General features: G+C 37.9%; 1 protein-coding gene across 1 annotated transcript in view; it reads left to right on the forward strand.

Moving 5' to 3' along the window:
- GIPC2 (GIPC PDZ domain containing family member 2) overlaps positions 1 to 19,649 on the forward strand; it is an 80,998-nt gene extending 61,349 nt beyond the window's left edge. The window contains exons 4-5 of the mRNA XM_086717369.1: positions 2,451 to 2,532; positions 15,478 to 19,649. Of these exons, the coding sequence (XP_086573495.1) occupies positions 2,451 to 2,532; positions 15,478 to 15,623 (228 nt within the window). The 3' untranslated portion in view covers positions 15,624 to 19,649. The remainder of the gene's footprint in view (positions 1 to 2,450; positions 2,533 to 15,477) is intronic.
- The last annotated feature ends 854 nt before the right edge of the window (positions 19,650 to 20,503 follow it).

Here is a 20,503-nt window from a genome sequence, read left to right on the forward strand (position 1 = left end):
TATGAAAAAATTGAGGGCTAAACCCAGACAATCAGAATGTGAGTGGGGAAGAGGTGATGAGATCAAGAGCTATTTAGGGGGTGGAATGGTAAAATTGTGTATGAGAAGTAGTGATACTTGTTACAAAACTTAACAATATGGCTGGCTGGCTACAAAGGTGAACACCCAAGTTACTTTGCATGGACTGTTGATTTACACAGCGCATCCAAAATACACCATAAAGAAGGCAAGAGTGGTATATTGTACCTGTTTTTCTAAGGCTTAGTTCGTATAAATAAGAACATGAGAAAGTTGTGATAATATCCTCAAGGAAATAAAAATAAAATGGTATTTGTAATAAAATGCGTATTTTTAATAAGTTTGGAGAACACAAAGCAACATATATTTATAACTGTCTTAAAAGCATTATGAATTTCTTACAATCTAATCTTGAATTCTGCGTTTGTACCAGTAGTTGATTATTTTACATCTTTGGGTAATTTCTTTTTTAGCTATGAAGCCATTAAGACCAAGTATTGAAATAAACTGAATGTAGAAACAAACTTTGCCAACGTTAAACCAAGATTTTCAAAGAATAATGTATCCAATCATGTTTTTCACTCTAACCTTTAATAATTTTAGGAAGAACAAAAATATTTTGGTACCATTAATACATAAAAATTAACTATTGTTTCAGCATCTTCTCCTTTTATAACATTTCTGTGTATTTCATAATGTATATAATACATTAATATAGTAATACATGTATTTATGAAAGATACATACTGTGAAAAAATGACTAAAGAAGGGGTGCCTGGCTGGTTCAATCAGTAGAGCATGTGACTCTTGATCTCGGGGTCATGAGTTTGAGCCCCATATTGGGTGTAGAGCTTACATAAAAAAATAAAAATAAAATGCCACAAATAAAAAAAAATTAAAGACAATTTAGGTGATACAAACTTTATTCATGAAGTGGACAGTCCCCTTTCAGACAATTGCAAAATGGGTTAGATGACAAGATTTGTAGGATAAAGATTAAAGAACAAATAAGAGAGAAATAGAAAATCTCTGATTGTCTGGGGCTAGTCAATCTTGTTTGGTGTGAGGAGTCCTAGAGTTCGCTTGATATTTGGGGGTGGGCTGACTGGATTATACTGCGTTTCTGGTCAAGCATAGTATTTACAGGGACAAGAAAGTTAGATAACATGACACTTTGGACAGCATGGCTCCATCTTGGGCCCAGAAAGTTATTTCAACAATACAGTAAAATTAAATAAAAAATAGTAAGAGTGTATGTTCACAAATGTTTTACCCTGGGGATGAGCCATTAAAAGGTTTGGAGACCCTTCATCTGCATGATGAGGACCAAAGCCCTTTTCATGGCACACAGGAACCCCTAAGACCAAGTCCTGTCTGGGTATACTCTTTTTTATCAGACTCTGAGTTCACATAGACTTTGCGTATCTATTGCAATAGTTTTTTTTTTTTTTTAATTTTTTTTTTTCAACGTTTGTTTATTTTTGGGACAGAGAGAGACAGAGCATGAATGGGGGAGGGGCAGAGAGAGAGGGAGACACAGAATCAGAAACAGGCTCCAGGCTCTGAGCCATCAGCCCAGAGCCTGACACGGGGCTCGAACTCCCGGACCGCGAGATCGTGACCTGGCTGAAGTCGGACGCTTAACCGACTGCGCCACCCAGGCGCCCCTGCAATAGTTTTTTTAAGATTTTGTTTTTAAGTAATCTCTACATACAACGTGGAGCTTGAACTCACAAGCCTGAAATCAAGTCACATACTCTACCAACTGAGCCAGCCAGGTGCCCGTATTTGCAATACTTCTATTTGCAGTAACCTCTCCTGCTTATCTTCTACCAGTTTATCTTTGAAAACAGTTTTTTTTTCTTAGCAAGCAAGCAGGGAGGGGAAGGGGGGGAGGGAGGGAGACACAGAATCAGAAGCAGGTGCCAGGGTCTGAGCTGTCAGCACAGAGCCTGGCGTGGGGCTTGAACTCACGAACAGCGAGATCATGACCTGAGCCAAAGTCAGATGCTTAACCGACTGAGCCACCCAGGCACCCCTGAAAACACAGTTTTTAAGTCACCTTTTTTCAAGTCCTCTGTGACTTCTAAGAGATTTAAGTTTACCTTGTCTGTGATGCCTCTTACATCCTTTAAAATTTTTCCTTATTATTACATATTTATTTTCACAGTTGTCTCCCTTTCTGGATTGTCAGCTACTTGGAGACTGTGTTCTGTTTCTCCTTTGAATCCATGGCACTTAACGCTGACACTAAAAATAAGTATTTACTGTATTGATTTGTATTGCATTACAGAGCACATCGGGGATAGATTTCCACTCAAATGAGCTGATGGACACAACCATGAACTGGCTCCAAATCAGAGTTTACCTTCCCTTAACATTCAAGAGATTTTATATAAAATAGTATCTTCTTTCTCTTGTCTTTGATAAAGCCCTCTGAAGCCAAAACAAGAGCAGTTGAGAAGATTGATGATCTTCTTGAATTGTACATGGGAATTCGAGACCCTGAGTTAGGTAAGAGTATACTATTTTGAAAAGTCTTATAGTTCTTAATTTGATGGAATTTAGTGCTTATTTATGTCCTGCATTTATACTTCATGATAAAAATTATTTGTGGAATAAGAAAAACATAATGAAAATGTAATAAAAGAATAATGAAAAGACCTGACCCTTACCATTTACTAGCTGTGAGGCATTAAGACTCAAGTCGACTTTTCTAAACTTAAGTTTTTAATCTACAAACTATAAACTGTAATAACAGCCTTCCTTCATAGGCTTGCTTTATGGATTTAATATATATATGTGAACAGGTTTCATTACAGGACACATGAAATGTTTTTGCTACAGATCTGTGTCAATTAAATTGCATATTGGGATATCGAAGTTGTGCACACTTAATACAATTACTGAGACCCTGTGAACAATGGATCAGAAATCTGAAGAGGAAGGACATGCCTGGCGTATGACTGATAAGGGCAGTTGAGCAGTTCAATTTCTGTGTATTTCTTGTGTCGTCATTAAGATATCAGGGTTTTGATTTGTCAAGTAAGACTATCCATTGCAAATAACAAAGCAACAACAAGCTGAATTCCAGCTGACTTAAGGAATAAAAGGGGGGACATGTTTGGTTCTTATAACTGAAAAATCTAGAGATAGATCCTGGCTTCAAGAATGGCTAGACCTGGAGTTCTTAGGCTAGAACCAGGATGTGGTTTCTCTTCTTTTCATTTGGGGCTGCATTTTAGGCCCCCCTACCTAGTGTCCTCTGGCAACTTCAGGCCCTCCCTCATGGAGTCCAAATGATGGCCATGGCTTCATCCTCTACAACTTAGTGTCAAGCATGATGGGAAAGAGGGAAGACCTTTTCCAAGTCATTCGAACAAAATGCTGAGGATTGACTCTGATTGGCTTGATTGGGTCACTGAGGCAGCAGTTTTTGGGTGCAGGGGGCAGGATGGTTAGATCTGAGTCAAATGCTCCAGCTCTGGAGCTGAGAGTGACTGGAATACTAGGGTTGAGCTCGTCAAAGTCCTGGCCTTTCCCATGTAGAAGCCAGGAAAATGTGCCTTTGAGAAGGGCAGATGGGTGCTGGATGACGAAAGAGTAATGCACACTGTGGTGATGTGGTTTGTGTCTATATGCATCGGTGTGTGAGTGTGTGTGCACACACGTGTTGTTTGGATCAGCTACTTAATAAAATTTTTTAAGCCAAAGACTTGGACTGTTATGTTTACCTGCTGCCAAGTAAAGTGTTTTACTGTAGCTCAGGTAGAGTATTTGAAACTCATTCTTCCTTTTCTACTTTAACTCACCTTCCTTTTTTCCTGTAGAGTCTATTCTTATTTTTTCCTGCCTGTCTGACCTAAAACAAAATTTCTGTGTTGGACATACAGATGCTGCCTGTAACTTAAGAAAAATTGATATTCTTTTTTAGTTCCTTGGTTCAGAATATAAAATTTGCATGAAATAGATACTTGCTCCACACAGACAAGAAGTTAAAGGTGAAATTATCCTATAGAAAGCCAGGGTCTTAAAATTTTTCTCAACCTTTTTGCATTTGGAAAAACAGATTTGTGTGAGGTAGGTCTATGGAAATTATGCAAATGAAGACAAAGGGGATTTAGAAATGGCAGTGCTCTTATTGTTGGAAAAATAATCTCTATCTCTATTGAGAAGAGAAGCTGAGAAGTTTTCAAACCATATAACTGAATATTATACTATTCAGAAACTAGCATATCAATGCTAGATCTTGATGAACTCAAATTTAGGAGAACCACACTTTTCACAGGGGAGAATTTAAAACTGTCTTTAGAACTTAATTTTGGGAATAGGCCAGGGGTGCCTGGGTGGCTCAGTTGGTTAAGCGTCCTACTCTTGGTTAGCTCAGGTCATGATCCCGTGTGGTTCATGAGATTGAGCCCCATCTTAGGCTCTGTGTTGACAGCCAGAGCCTGTTTGGGATGGATTCTCTTGCCATCTCTTTGTCCCACCCCTACTCATGCGTGTGTGCGTGCTGTCTGTCTCTGTCTCTCTCTCTCAAAAATTAAAAAATTTTTTTTGGGTACAGGCCTTATATTACTTAGGTATAAATTGGGAATAAAGAAGTTTTGCTCTTTTGTTATTAAATATATACAAGTATACATGGAAGAACAATTGGACAGTGGAGTAATTATGAATGAATTAAGCAGTTCTTTAGGAATCAGTTTCTTTTACTCTGAAAAATTCAGTGCACTAAACATTGCTCACAAATTCCTTGTAAATTAACTTGTAATCCCATTGTAAAGTTAGTCATCTGTAACAAATTCCTCCAATGACATGGAAAGTCATTATCATTATACATGATTACCAATGTGATCAGTCATCTAGGGAGGTAAAGTTTAAGGAAAGTAATTATTTGAAGAATGTAAACCATTGTTAAATTAGGAATTTCTGTCATTATTCAGATATGATTAGCATGAAGTACAAATCACAATTGTGACACTGATTCAACAGACAAATGAATATATTTGCTTGCTATTCTCAGTGTTCTTAGCATTCAGAAATGTTAAGTCTTAAAATTGCAGTGACATCATGTTACTCTGGAGTTGTTAGTATAAATTTACATTAAAAAATGAAAAAAGTAATATGGCAGTAAAATCTAAAACCAAAACACTATCCTCAAGAAGCATTGGGATGTATTTACCACTTGAAAATGGAAAATAATTGAAATGAGTTTAGGAAGTAACCCCGAAGGAGACAGTGCTTTGTTTGGTTATAAAGTTAATCTGTGAATTATGACTTTTCAACTGACCCAATGCCCATATGTGTTGCCTTGGAATGTTATCCTTAGGGGAGAATGGAGTCTGGAAGATTTTGAGTCCTGTGACGCCTTATATGTGATTGACCTAACTTAATGAAAAGTTGTATCCTATAAGTTTCATATAAGTTAAGGCAACTGTGTAAATTATATATACAACTACAATATGTTCTGATACTGATTTAGGAGTTTGGAGATCACCCTAGCAATGTCAGAATTTTAGGACTTCTGATTTATTAAGGGATCCAGGAATGTGTGGAAAGGAAATTTGAATGATAGATTCTAAGTAATTTTTTCTCATAAAATATTTCTTCTTTTAAAAATATACAATAATGTTGTTTTAATAGAGATAATTATATTCTTATGATTTTATTCAGTGAATTCAAAACAACACTATAGAAAGTCATCCTTCTCAGATAAAGCCAATGAAATAGATTTTCATTAATAAGAAACCATATTCAACATTGGTTGTGTTTTTGATGTTTAACTCCTGTCTTGAGTTGCTTGAAATGGATTATTTATGAAAAGCCTTAAGGAAAATAAGTGCTAAAGACCCTCAATTGAAGGAAATACAAGTACAGGTTTAATGGCTAACAGTGGTTATGACATCTTTATTTAATACTGCTATGTGTCATTTTATAGATTTGAAAACAGATGTAGAGAAGTTTGGTAACTTACCCAAAGTCAGCTAACAAGTTGAGCTGAGATTCAGTTCTGGGATTTTGATACCAGGATTTTTCATCTGAAATAATATATTATGTTTAAAAGCTTTAAGTATTTAAAAACTTAGTGGAAAATGTAGATTGACCTATAGTACCAAAATAAGTTTGTTGCTAATAAATGATGTTAAATTCAGTTGTGGGAAGGATATAAAGATATTTTCAAAATGGCCACTAGAGGGCAGCACTTAGCTGCTATATGTAGTCTAACAATTCGACTCTTTCAGTACAATTTTTTTTTCTCCCAGATAGTATTCGGGTGTTAAGTATTATTGCAGATATGTTACAGACAAAAAATATTTTAGTAGCTGTCACGTTAATGTGATATAACTTTATAAAAAGTGCTTCATTTTGCTTGAGTTTCATTTTGCTTTTCTTTTAAAGATAGTTTTTAATCAAAAAAGATAAAATTATACTAGTTTACTTTTCGTGCAAGGATGTTGAAAATTTATGTTTATACTTTATTCATTAGCCAGATTTCATACATGTTTTAGTGCATGCTCCATTCTTAATTTCTTTGAAAATTCATACAGCAAATTACTGTGTTTTTAAAAAGACTTATGAAACACTGTATTACATATAGTGTTTCTAACACAACAGTGAAACTGCCTAATTGATATTTTTGTTATTTCTACCATACCAGGAGTTCTTTGAAGGCTGATACTTTGTTTTTAATCTCTACTCCTACTACAGTAGCTCTCCTAGAGTAAATATTTGGTAAATGCTTGTTGACTGTCCTTTGAGAGGCACAAAAATCGTGAATTCACAGAAAGTATGAGTCCTAACTTCATTAGTTTGATGCTTTAGCTCCTGGGCAAATTTATTAAACTTTGAGCCTAATGTTCACATTTTTATAAAAAGGGTAAAATAAAAACCTTATCGGGTTGCTAACACATTGCATTAAATCATATGTATAAATTAAAAAAAAATCTTTTTAATGTTTATTTTTGAGAGAGCACATGCGTGCGTGAGCGCTGGGGTTGGTGGAGGGGCAGAGAGAGACGGAGACACAGAAGTAGGCTCTAGGCTCTGAGCTGTCAGCACAGAGCCCAACGTGGGGCTTGAACTCATGAACTGTGGGATCATTAAATAATATGTATAAAGTTCCTGTTACATAATAAATCATAGGTATAGCTATTACCATTTTTAGCAGTAATCACTGGTAATTATTACTAGTAACAGTAGTAGTGATGATAGAGGTAGGACTGCATAACTGGAGGTCTGACCAACTCTGGGACTGTAGTTAGGGCGGAAGTTTTATTTTTCTGCAGTGCCATCACGAGTGCATGAGTGAGATTATACAGCTGGGATCGTGAAGTTGTGGTATGGGCATCTTAGACCATCATTTTTCTCATTTTGTAACTAAGGAGCTTAAACCAGAGGTTGCAAGTCCGAGTGGGCAAGGTTGAGACTATATCATTCCTGGGCTCAGTGGCCTAGACAATGCTGCTGAGCTTCCTGAGGTGTCAAACAGCCATGTGCCAAGTTGTCTCTTATAGTCAAGTGGGTATGTGTATGTGTGTGACAGCTTGGTTGACTCATTGTCGGGGAACATCTGATCCTTGTCATTGTGTCCCCGGTTTAAGAGCATCATTTATCTACATTGTTAGTTTCTGTTTCTGAATGGTGTGTAGATTTTCTTGTATCTTCTGTGTGCATCTTCTTTCTTCCTCAGTCAGGTTGTATTTGACCCAAATGGTAGTAAAATCTTCAGGTAACGGTCTCAATAGATGCTGTGTGTGGAGTCTGAGAAATATTTAAAATGGTAGACTAAGCAAAATTCTAAACTCGAGTCCTACTTTTACAATACTTCAGGTTTTGTTTACTCTTTCACAGCCTGGCTACAGGACCAGAGTTCTGGGCTTTGCTTTCTCCAATGCATGTTACCTGTGCCAGTGTAAAAATTATTTAAGTGTAGGGGCACCTGGGTGGCTCAGTTGGTTAAGTGTCCGACTCTTGTTTGTTTGTTTGTTTGTTTATTTATTTATTTATTTTTAATTTTTTTTAAACGTTTATTTATTTTTGAGACAGAGACAGAGCATGAACGGGGGAGGGGCAGAGAGAGAGGGAGACACAGAATCGGAAGCAGGCTCCAGGCTCTGAGCCATCAGCCCAGAGCCCGACGCGGGGCTCGAACTCACGGACTGCGAGATCGTGACCTGAGCTGAAGTCGGATGCTTAACCGACTGAGCCACCCAGGCGCCCCCCGATTCTTGGTTTTGACTCAGGTCATGATCTCACGGTTCATGGGTTCTAGCCTAGTGTCAGGCTCCGTGCTGACAGTGGAGAGCCTGCTTGGGATTCTTTCTCTCCCTTGCTCTGTTCCTCTCCTGCTCTCTGTCCCTATCAAATAAATAAACCTTAAAAAATTTCTTAAGTGTAATTACAAAGCCTCCGCCTGTACCTGTGCACCTACCAGCATGTACTATGTCTAAGACACTGAACTAATTCCTGTGGGCATGAAAGACTCAGGAGCTATTCAAGATCTGTTGGGAGTTTATTGTCTTAAAAGGAGAGAAGATACAGAGGTGGAAATGATGACAATACAGAGCAATGTTAAATATGCACTGTAAGACCTTATCACTCAACATGTGGTCTGGGGACTGGCATTACCTGTCAGTTGTTGGAAATGTAGACTCGCAGGCCTTGCAGCAGAGCTTCTGGACCAGAACCTGCATTTCGCCAAGGTCCCAGGCAATTTGCTTGCACATTCAAATATGAGGGGCACTGGCAGAAGGCTTTGGGGAATGCAGATATCACTTTCAGTTGTGGACATGGGACTTCCTGGAGGAAGGAGCCTCCAAGGAGAGAAAGGATTCTGACAGTGGAGCTGGTGATTAGGAGTAGGTTATCCTGGGTAAAGGCAGGAAGGAGGGATGGTGGTGGTTTGAGTGGTCAGATTCATTAGGGCGTAGCGTTAGTGTAGAGAAGTGGAGCCAAGGGTGCTTTGGATGAGAATGCCAGACTAGAGTTTGGTGTTTGTAAGTAAGCACTTGTGACCCAAGGAGTATTTTTATATATGGGAATGATGCAGACAGTCTTTGAGATGGAAAGGAGCTTTCTGGTCCTTTTGTCTCATTGTCTAATAGGATCCACACTGTGCTTTAGGAAGATAAATCTATTGTATCTCTGGGGATGGTGCTGCCCGGACTTGGAGGTTAAGGAAACAACATGGGTGGCCATGGGAGTGAATTGTAAAGGAGCAGATCAGAGAGTACAGCAGAGTGCAGAGGTGCAACTGAGGGGAGGCATGTGTGGTCCACAGGCACAAGAAGAGAGCTGTAACGGGGAGAATGTGTGCACCACGAATGACAGTGGAGACAGTAGAAAGAGTAGCAATTTCTTCAGAAGGGAGGAGGAGGTTTGGTTTCTGGACATGCTGGTTGATTTACTCACAGAACACCTAGGAAGACTTGTCTACCACTTACTCAGTAACAGGTATTTGGAACTCATGAGAGAAGTCAGGGATGGAAGTAAAGGTTTAGGATTTTTCTGCAAGGTCATGGTTGTGGCTAAAATCGCCAAGGCAAGAAAACCTAAGGAGAAGAGAGACACAGCGAGAACCCTCCAGGTTTATGGGGGAATATCAGTAAAGTACTGTTTCCTGAGCCCTTGGCTTCTCTGTGTGAAAATGCATGCTCAGGGAAGCTCTCCACTTTTCTTAACTTAAAAAACAATCTTTCTCTCCAGTTTGACTGTGTCTACTGTATTTTAAGTATTTTTCCCTTGTCTGTGTAGAAGTCCTCTTTCTAATGTTTTGTTAGGATTTTCAGACATATAGCGGAGTTAAAAGATTCTGTTAATTTACTATAATCTCTTCATCACCTACTTCTCCATATCCATCCTATATAGAGATTTTGTAAAAATGTAGTTGTGATTGTAATATAAAATTTATGTTGCTTTCTCAGTAAATGTTAAGATGAAAAACTATCCCCAGCTTATTAGAGTTATTCTAATAATAAATACTGTTTAAAAATGATTTCAAAATATTTCATCAAGTATTTCATCTACTAGAATTCATTGTGCAGAGAGAACTTAATGATTCTGCATCTTAGGTTTTGTGTTTGATACTGTTAGGTCCATTTGTATGCTAAATTCTGTTTGTTTTTTTTTTGTTTTTTTTTTTTTTAATTTTTTTTTTTCAACGTTTATTTATTTTTGGGACAGAGAGAGACAGAGCATGAACGGGGGAGGGGCAGAGAGAGAGGGAAACACAGAATCGGAAACAGGCTCCAGGCTCTGAGCCATCAGCCCAGAGCCCGACGCGGGGCTGGAACTCACGGACTGCGAGATCGTGACCTGGCTGAAGTCGGACGCTTAACCGACTGCGCCACCCAGGCGCCCCTCTAAATTCTGTTTTTAAGATTAAAAAACATTTTTAGATTTTTAGATGTTTTTATTTATTTTTTTAAAAAAAATTTTTTTTTTTTTTAACGTTTATTTTTTTGGGACAGAGAGAGACAGAGCATGAACGGGGGAGGGGCAGAGAGAGAGGGAGACACAGAATCGGAAACAGGCTCCAGGCTCTGAGCCATCAGCCCAGAGCCCGACGCGGGGCTCGAACTCACGGACCGCGAGATTGTGACCTGGCTGAAGTCGGACGCTTAACCGACTGCGCCACCCAGGCGCCCCTGTTTTTATTTATTTTTGAGAGAGAGTGCGTGCGTGCGCATGCATGAGTTGGGGAGGGGCAGAGAAAGAGGGAGACACAGAATCCAAAGCAGGCTCCAGGCTCTGAGCTGTCAGGACAGAGCCCGACGCAGGGTTTGAACTCATGAACTGCGAGATCATGACCTGGGCCAAAGCCAGCCACTCAACCGACTGAGCCACCCAGGCATCTTTCTGTTTGTAAGATTTTTAAAGAAGTTAGATTCCTGTATATCCAAAAGAAATAAAAACACTATGTTGAAGAAATACTTGCACTCCCATGTTCATTGCAGCATTATTCACAATAGCCAAGACGTGGAAACAAACTAAGTGCCTATCAAGATGAATGGATAAAGAAGTTGTGGTATATATGCACCATGGAATATATTCAGCTGTAAAAAGAGAAAATCCTGCCATTTGTACAACATTGACAGATCTCAAGGCATTATGCTAAGTGGAGTAGTCATACAGAGAAAGACAAATACATACTGTATGGTCTCCCTTATATGTGGAATCTAAAAAAAAAAAGCCAACAACCACACAGTAAAGACCCCTTCCTCCCAAAGAAACCTCCTCTCTCCTACTCCTAGAAAAAGAGACTAGATTTGTGGTTACTGGAGGCAGGTGAGAGAGGAGAGGGAATTGAAAGAAAGTTTTCATAAGGTACAGAATTCCAGTTATGAATAAGTACTAGGGATATATGTACAACATGATGACAATATAGTTAACATTGAAGCATGACATATAGGAAAGCTGTTAAGCGAGTAAATCCTAAGTGTTCTCACAGAAAAAAATTTTTCCTTTTTTTTTTTATATCTATATGAGGTGTGATGGGTATTAACTTACTGTAATCATTTTACAATATATGTAAGTCAAATCACTATACTGTACACCTTAAACTTAGTGATGTATATCAATTATATCTCAATAAAACTGGAAGAAAAAAAAGTGTAGGCTCCCAGAAGTGGACAATGTTAGTAGATTAAAGAATGTGAACATTTTTAAGGATTTTGATCATATCTGCTGCCAAATTGTTTTTCAAAAGCCAAACTTACGAAGTTAAGCCAGTGTATCTGAATCTTTGCTTCACTGTATCCTGGCTAGTGTTGCATATCGTTTAAGATCTATATATAAAAGTTTTAATGAACTTGGCACAATGCTTTGGCTGGAGTAGCAGGTCCAGCTGATGGATGCTCTTCTTTGAAGTGTTTGTTTCTGGATTGATGGTAAATGCAGTAGCTTCTGGGTCAGGGCTGAGGCAAGGTAAGGGGGGTGGGGGGACAATGATGAGAAAGTCAATTCATTACTGCTTTATAAAAAATATTTTTGAAGCAATCTTAAACTTAGAGGAAGGTTATAAATACAATACAAAGACTTTTTACTCTTGAACTATTTGGGAATAAATTAATGGTATTCATTGCCCCCAGATACTTTAGTGCATATTTCCTGTAAACAAAGATATTCTCCTATCTAGTCACAATATAACCGTGAATCATGAAATTAACATTGATACATCATTACCATCTAAACTCAGATCTTATGTTTTACTAAATAATATCTGTTATAGAAAGACATGTCGAAAATCGTGTTACTTTTATATCAATTTGGAATCGTTTCCCACTCTTGATTTTCATGATCTTGATGCTTTTGGAGGGTACAAACCAGTTATTTTATAGAATGCTCCTCAATTCTGGTTTGCCTGATTTTTTTTTTTTTCTGAATTGCATTCAGGTTATACCTCTGACAGAAATATCAAATATGTGCTCTATTCTTTTTTTTTGTTTTATATGTTTTATTTTTTTAATTTACATCCAAATTAGTGTATAGTTCAACAATGATTTCAGGAGTAGATTCCTTAGTGCCCCTTACCCATTTAGCCCATCCCCCCTCCCACAACCCCTCCAGTAACCCTCTGTTTGTTCTCCATATTTATGAGTCTCTTCTGTTTTGTCCCCCTCCCTGTTTTTATATTATTTTTGTTTCCCTTCCCTTATGTTCATCTGTTTTGTCTTTTAAAGTCCTCATATGAATGAAGTCATGATATTTGTCTTTCTCTAATTTCACTTAGCATAATACCCTCCATTTCCATCCACATAGTTGCAAATGGCAAGATTTCATTCTTTTTGATTGCCAAGTAATACCCCATTGTGTGTGTGTGTGTGTGTGTGTGTGTGTGTGTGTATACACACCACATTTTCTTTTTTTTTTTTTATTTTTTTATTTTTTTTTAACATTTTTTTTTCAACGTTTACTTATTTTGGGGACAGAGAGAGACAGAGCATGAATGGGGGAGGGGCAGAGAGAGAGGGAGACGCAGAATCGGAAACAGGCTCCAGGCTCTGAGCCATCAGCCCAGAGCCTGATGCGGGGCTCGAACTCACAGACCGCGAGATCATGACCTGGCTGAAGTCGGACGCTTAACCGACTGCGCCACCCAGGCGCCCCAACAAACCACATTTTCTTTATCCATTCTTTCATCGATGGACATTTGGGCTCTTTCCATATTTTGGCTATTGTTGATAGTGCTGCTATAAAGATGGGGTGCATGTGTCCCTTCGAAACAGCATACCTGTATCCCGTGGATAAATACCTAGTAGTGCAATTGCTGGGTCGTAGGGTAGTTCTGTTTTTAATTTTTTAAGGAACCTCCATACTGTTTTCCAGAGTGGCTGCACCAGCTTGCATTCCCACCAGCAGTGCAAAAGAGATCCTCTTTCTCTGCATCCTCGCCAACATCTGTTGTTGCCTGAGTTGTTAGTGTTAGTCATTCTGACAGGTGTGAGATGATCTCTCATTGTGGTTTTGATTTGTATTTCCCTGATGATGAGTGATGTGGAGCATTTTTTCATGTGTCAGTTGGCCATCTGGATGTCTTTGGAGAAGTGTCTATTCGTGTCTTTTGCCCATTTATTCACTGGATTATTAGATTCTTTTCATTACATCTTATCGGGAGGCATAGGACTTGATTTGTTCTATTTCTGATATTCATATTGATGATTTACGGTAGTGTTTGATAATTGTCTCCACCATAAAGTTATTCTCTTCTTAATAAGTATTTAGTGGAAAGAGATTTTGAAACTATGTAAATATCCTATTCCTCATGTTCCTACCTTCCTTCAATCTATTTATCAGTCATTTCGTTGTGGATTTATGGTTTCATGTTTTGTTCAATGGGATTATAATCTATTAACATTGCCACTTAATTTGTTGCTTAAATTATCCCTGGTCTGGTCGATGGGGTCTCTATCACTTTGACTTCTGTGTCTTTTTCATGTTCTCACCAGTTGTTGATGGTTTCTTACCTTCTGGCATAAGATTAGCTACTCTTGGTTCATATTTTACTTTGCCTGCTCCAATCCTGGAATCAGCCATTTCTCCTGTGAACTCTGATTCTTTCTAGTGGAGAAAGGTGTTTAAGAGCCAAGTTCTGGGTGCTTTGTGTGCTTCTTGCTATCTGGGTGTCTGAATCTCTCTATTGAAATATGTCTCCATTGGTCTCTTGAGTTCTGTTCCACAGGATTCATTCTAGTTTTCCCCTTTCCCTGTTTAACTTTTTCTGGCAGTGACAAACCTGGCTCCCAATATTCTTAATATATATGCGTAGGTGATTATTCTCCAAGTGTGTGACCAATCATCATTGTAGCTGCTGTCTTCTCCTTCTCTTCCTTCCTGCCCAACCTCCGTGCCTTCCTTACCACACCTGGACTCTCCATCTGCCACCAGGTTGTTTGGCCATGTGGAAGCTTCTGTCATCCCTGCATGGAGTCACTCCAGCCACATCCCACTTCTGCTCTGATTGTGGTGCCCTTCTTTGAGCCAGATCTTCTCCTTCCCTTCAGTCTGTGTCAGTACAGAACTGTTTAAGGCAAGACACAGTTCTTAAATGCTCTTAAGAGCCCTAGTAGATTTTAGCTGAAAGACCAGACCTCTTGGCTCATTCAGAGAAATCCTACAACTGTTGATTTGTTCAACCTTAACCTGGGAGGAAAGGAGATGCTGAGTTTTGGTGTTTCTTTTTTCCCTGTAGGTTCTTCACCCAAGTCCCATATCACATCTACATTGTCTCTTTCTGGTTACTAGTGTTTATAGGGGGCTGAGGGGAAAAAACAACAACAACAAAAACACCTGAGCCTCGTGGGTTCCCAGCTAGTTTGGGCAGGTTCCATGGGAATATGTACTCCTGGAGATGTTGGTTCCCAGACATAAGATATGGGGCCCAGGTAATTTACTGGAAAAACAGAATAAGGGCACCACTTCCTCTTTCTATCTTAAACAAGAAAGGGGCTCAGAAAAAGTTACCTTGATTCCACAAGTAGATAGATACCTTTCTCCTCTTCTCCGTAGCTTGATTTTCCCATTGCAAATTGTTATCCTTTGTCTTTTTTCTTTTGAGGGGCCGGGAGGACTAGATTCCATTCTAGTTAAGAGTGGGGTACTGGTAGAGCTAGTGGCTGTGAAGAGATGGGGGAGGGATGATGTACTTGGAGTTTCCCAGCAGGCTTAGCCACAGGGTTTTCTTTCAGGAGCTCTTGTCACGCCCATAGGATTAGCAGTAGTTCCTGACTGCTGGGCTCCAAGGTGGAGGAGAGGACAGGACAGCTGCAAATCTGGCTGCAGGGGACAGATTGTTTAAAAATATATTTGCTACCTTGATATGATAGAATGTTAATGTTATAACTTGTACTAGAAATGTATCTATGCATGTTACATTTAGAAAGTAATTTTCCTGGTGCCATTTTTCTCCAATCTGTGATGCTGTTGCATGTGTCATTAATTTTTAAAAATTGTTTTTGATAGCTACCACAATGTTTGAAGCTGGAAAGGACAAAGGTAATCCAGATGAATTTGCTGTGGCACTTGACGAAACTCTTGGAGACTTTGCGTTCCCAGATGAATTTCTCTTTGATGTTTGGGGAGCCATCGGTGATGTGAAACGAGAATGATTATGATGTGGATGATCCATCTCTGGAGAAATGAACCATTCTTCCTTTTTTGAAATCCCATAAGATCTGTTTTTAGACACTGTTACGGACTCTGGTTTGGTCTTATGTGTATGAAATACCTTCTTTGAAATATAATTTTGGTTTCTGGGTATCTTCTAATGCAGTTTCATATGTGCTATTCTTAAGATAAATTACCTAAAATATCAATTTAAATATTCATTCAAGAGTCTTTTTAAAGTAAGTTTTAGGGAGTATTTCTAGAGAGATGATTTTGCTCCACATTAACCCATGTTTTCTTTTCCACATAGAAGTCATTGGTTGCAATAGGTCTGTAGCTCATTTTCAATATCTTAATGCAGTGAAACTAGGATTAGAGTTTGATTTGTCTTGTAGCATCTTCATTTTGTTATACCAGCCTGAGCAGGATATGTTCAGGAAGCAAAGTGTGAATTATGCCACCTATAGGTCTAGAAGCATTGTTTCTTTAATCCACTGAGTAAGAGGGAGGAAGGTTTCTATAGTCTCTTGATGTCTATAGCCTACTTTCTCTCTTCATAAAACAAGGATTGATTGACTTGCTTTTTGCTTCTTTGTAATTACTTCTTTTTAAAAACTTGTGAAATCTGTTGTGCTATGTGTTTGCTTGTGTGGAAGAAAGGTGGAAAAGGCAGATAGAGTAGAAACCACTTATATTTGATTTTTTTTTTAAAGCAATTCTTTAACCATTATTTCTTTTTCCACTCATACCCACGTTTATGTTACCTTTTATAAGCACTCCAGGGAAGGTTTTTTATAGTCCTTGTGGAACTTTTCTTTTGAAAGATATTTACTCAGAAAATAACTATGTTTGAGAACATTTTTTTTTGGGTGAAAGAGCAATGCTTTTAAGCCCCCTAAACTTTAGAGGAGATAGCATCAGAAATCGATTTCCCCCGGTGGAAATAAAGGAGGACCAGAGGAATTGAGAAAATATATTAGCCTATTATTTTAGAGTTCTAACATACTTTCTCTAAAACCTTACATTATTGAGAAAATTGAGGGCAAATGACTGTCTTATCACTCTTATTTGACATGTTATAGATGTAGGAGAAATGGAAATGAATGGTTTCAACATAGATCATTTAATAAGGCAGAGCATGGTGTGACCAAGCATTCTTCTAAAGTGTTGTATGGAAGATGCTGTGTGCTGCCATGGTAATCAGAAATAATAACCCGTGAGGGCTGTGTTCCAGGAAATCAGAAGTAGTTCCCTTTTCGTGCTGAGTTAATGCTAAGATAACTATTGATTTCTGGTACAACTTTACCCGTACAGACATCCACTCCTCTTTCACATAAATCTAATGCTATGAAGCTGATATTCTTTGTCTCATTAATCTGAGACCTGTACAGAAGCCCGGTTTTACTCATTAATGTGTAACAAAAGTAGGTTATAGAATGTGGTTTGTCTTATTGTACTTGTCCATCATTTGAAAATAGGACCCACCTCAGGATGTAATTTGTTGTTACTTGTTCATTGGATTTCTTTTGGAGCTCCCCAAGTATCTATTAATTATTAACACCATCTGTCTTAGAAGGACACACAAAGAAAGAGTTGATATTTTTCTTTCTTTCTTTCTTTCTTTCTTTCTTTCTTTCTTTCTTTCTTTCTTTCTTTCTTTCTTTTTTTTTAGAGCATGTGTATATGCGTGTGCACAGGGGAGGAGTAGAGGGAGAGAGAGAATCTTTAGCAGGCTCCATGCCCAGTGAGAGCCCAACATGGGGCTCCATCTCAAGATTGTGAGATCATGACCCGAGCTGAAATCAAGAGTTGGGTGCTTAACAAACTGAGCCACCCAGGCACCCCAAGAGTTGATATTTTTAGAGATGAAAACATTGAGGCCCATGGAAACATTTTAAACAAAAAAATTCTTGTCACTAGATGTTAGATCTGAAATGATAAGTCATTATGATCGATGTCCGTTTCTCCTTTTTTGGGGGATGCAGGAAGATTGATTCCCTGTGATTTATGGAATCTCATATTCACAAAGTGGGTTATACTCACCATGATTTTTCTAGAATTTTGATATGTAAGATACCAGGGTCCATGTACAGCTGTAACTCCACTTGTCTGTTGGCGTTAAATGGCAGTTACTATTTAGGGCTTCAGCTGTGCACAGGTACTTTAATACTAGTAAGTTTTTCCTTGAAATGTCTTTCTCTCTCACCTCTATCGCTAAGCTGATAACAGGGTCAGTTTCTTTGTCATTATGTTCCCTTACATGAAGATATATCTGTTTGTGAACTTGGTGACTTTCGGTAACTCTCCGTGAACAAAAAGAACAGCGTCTCTTTTTAGATGTCATGGTCTGCAGTTTGGGCTACCCTCCTGCTACAGTGAGACCAATCTTCCCCCCAGCCCCCTCACTAAGCATGCTATTTCATTGGTCCCTCTGAACATTTCCAGAAACCTCTGTCATCATCTTTTGTTCTGTAGGGGTTCCCTGCCCGGTGGAGAAGGGTATTTAATTCTTGATTTTCTTCCATGCAAAACAGCATCTTTCAGTGGCTACTAAGAGCACATGTTTTCTTTGTGGCAGGGAATACATGTGATGACTGAACGTTGGGCTAGATGGAGCCTCGAACATAGCTTGGTCCTGATCAAGCGTATAAATTCTGATGATTACAAATAGGTACATTTTGGGTTTCTGTGATGTTTCATAAATATAATTATGTGAAACTCTTTAAGAATTCAGTTATAAAAGCAGTAATCAGTTAACCTCTGTTTGGGGCTGCCGTATCCAATATTGTAATGTGAACAGATGATTAAATAGAGATAATTTTGCCAAATGATTAATTTGCTATATTTCCTCCTATAACTTTAACAAATAGACATTTTCTAAGTACAGCACATTTTCTTTAGGTCCATGTTATTGCTAGACCTTCATCAAGTTGAGAGAGAGCCTTCCTGGCATTCTTCAGTTACCATTGCCTATCTGGCAGAGTAGCAAAATGAATTTCATCTGCAAATAGGTTTCAAAATAATGGTTCTTTTAAACAGAGTATAGTTATCCGCCATATGAAAGTTGGATTGTATAATGACCCTCTCACCCTCTGATACCTCTAAAAATATATGGGTACTAATAGCATTGCTATTATTCTGGTGGAAGTAATAGGTTAGAAGGACAGTGGGGGTTTTACCCAAGCTAGAAGTGAATAAAGAGATAGGAGATGCTGTTCAGCTTATAGTGCCAAGAATTAGTGCTCTGGGTAAAATGCACATTTATTATCTTCTTGACACCGATTGAAAGGGACATCAGAGTAATTACAAGTCCTAACACATGTTATGGTTATAAAATGTTTCTAAGATTGTGAAGTGTACAAATGGCACAGCCTGTCCCTACCTATTACCTGAAAACTAGTTCTAAGAAATGACTCTAGGTTATTATCTGCCAGGAGGATTGAAAGTTGAATATGACATCTTGAATTTCAGACATTAAGCCTCTGTAAAACTTCAGTATAGCCATAGATACTTTTTAAAGCAGTAACAAAAAGAAATTTAAAAGATTTTCTGGTAGATTGTTTTAAGTATACATCTTATATTTTGAATACATCTTATATTATTTGCTGTGCAGTAAGTAGTAGTGACTATATACAAGTAAAATATTCTACAGTTTTGGGAAAAGGAAAGCTTTTCTCTTTTATAAAAATCATAACATATTCTTTAAAATGTTTTTTTGAGATTGAATTTTGGGAATCTGTTATGTGAAATCGTAATGTATTTTGATATTGTTTAAAAATGTGTTTACTGTATTTCTACTCATAGCTGTATAAATGTTCATGCACTGATCAAAGTAAATTATTGTAAAGCTATAATTTATAATCTTTCTTATATTTAAAATATGACTCCTTAAAATAAACTTTTCATGAAAAAATGTTTTTATCATAAAAATTTGGGGTTTTAAATGTTAGGCTTTTTGAATGATTCAGGGGATAACACGTGTAATTGTTTAGGTCTTTATGTTTTGAATACATCATTGGTATATTTTTTTTCTCAGTGTATTTTTTCCTCAATGAAAATCCCAAAATTATGTGGTTTGATTCAGTAAAAATACAAGAGATATGCACTGCCGGGGTACTCTAAGATAAAATAGTCATAATCTTTTTCTGTTTATTAGATGGAGGTTTACCCAGGGTGACATTTCTTATTCAACCAATTTTATGGCAGTAGTTTCCAAACAATAGTGTAAGTAGAAGAAATATCAGCTTATAACTCTTAGGTAGCTATGCCTTTTGGATTCATTATCTCCTTGATGCAGTTTGAAGGCCCTATCAGAGCTGTTAGAAATCCTTAAAAGTATGCTAATTTCATATGTTTGGGGTGGAGTCCAGGAATCTGCGTTTTGACCCATTCTCCAGATGGTTCCAATGGAAGTGAATCATGGACCTTTACTTTGAAGTCTCTGAAAGTCATGGACTAGCATTGGGTAGGAATGATAGATACGACTTCAAGAACTTACCATCTGTCAAGGTAAGCAGAGACCTAAAAGAGCTCTCAAATACAATTAGGTAAGTGCTAAAATGGATATAAAATAGTATGGGAAGAAGCTGTAGATGATAGTAAGATTTCTTTTAATTTCACCAAGTGGGTGATTTTCTAAATGTAACTTGGTATGCCAGAAGAATTTGTTCTTGGAGAAGGAGACTTCCCAATTGGTGCACTGTGGATTAACCCATGTGATAGTTTTGTCTCAGTTTACATGCAGTATTTGATACTTCCCATTGATACAAATAATATTGGCTATTTATCTTTCTCTTACTATGTATTTTATTCTCTTCTAGTTTTGTAGATGAGGATCCTCTTAGTGGTTTTTAGAGTGGAATTGACATGCATGATAAGATTG

The sequence above is a fragment of the Puma concolor genome, chromosome C1, assembly GCF_028749965.1.
Source record: "Puma concolor isolate L17-30 chromosome C1, mPumCon1.1.hap2, whole genome shotgun sequence".
Lineage (NCBI taxonomy): Eukaryota > Metazoa > Chordata > Mammalia > Carnivora > Felidae > Puma > Puma concolor.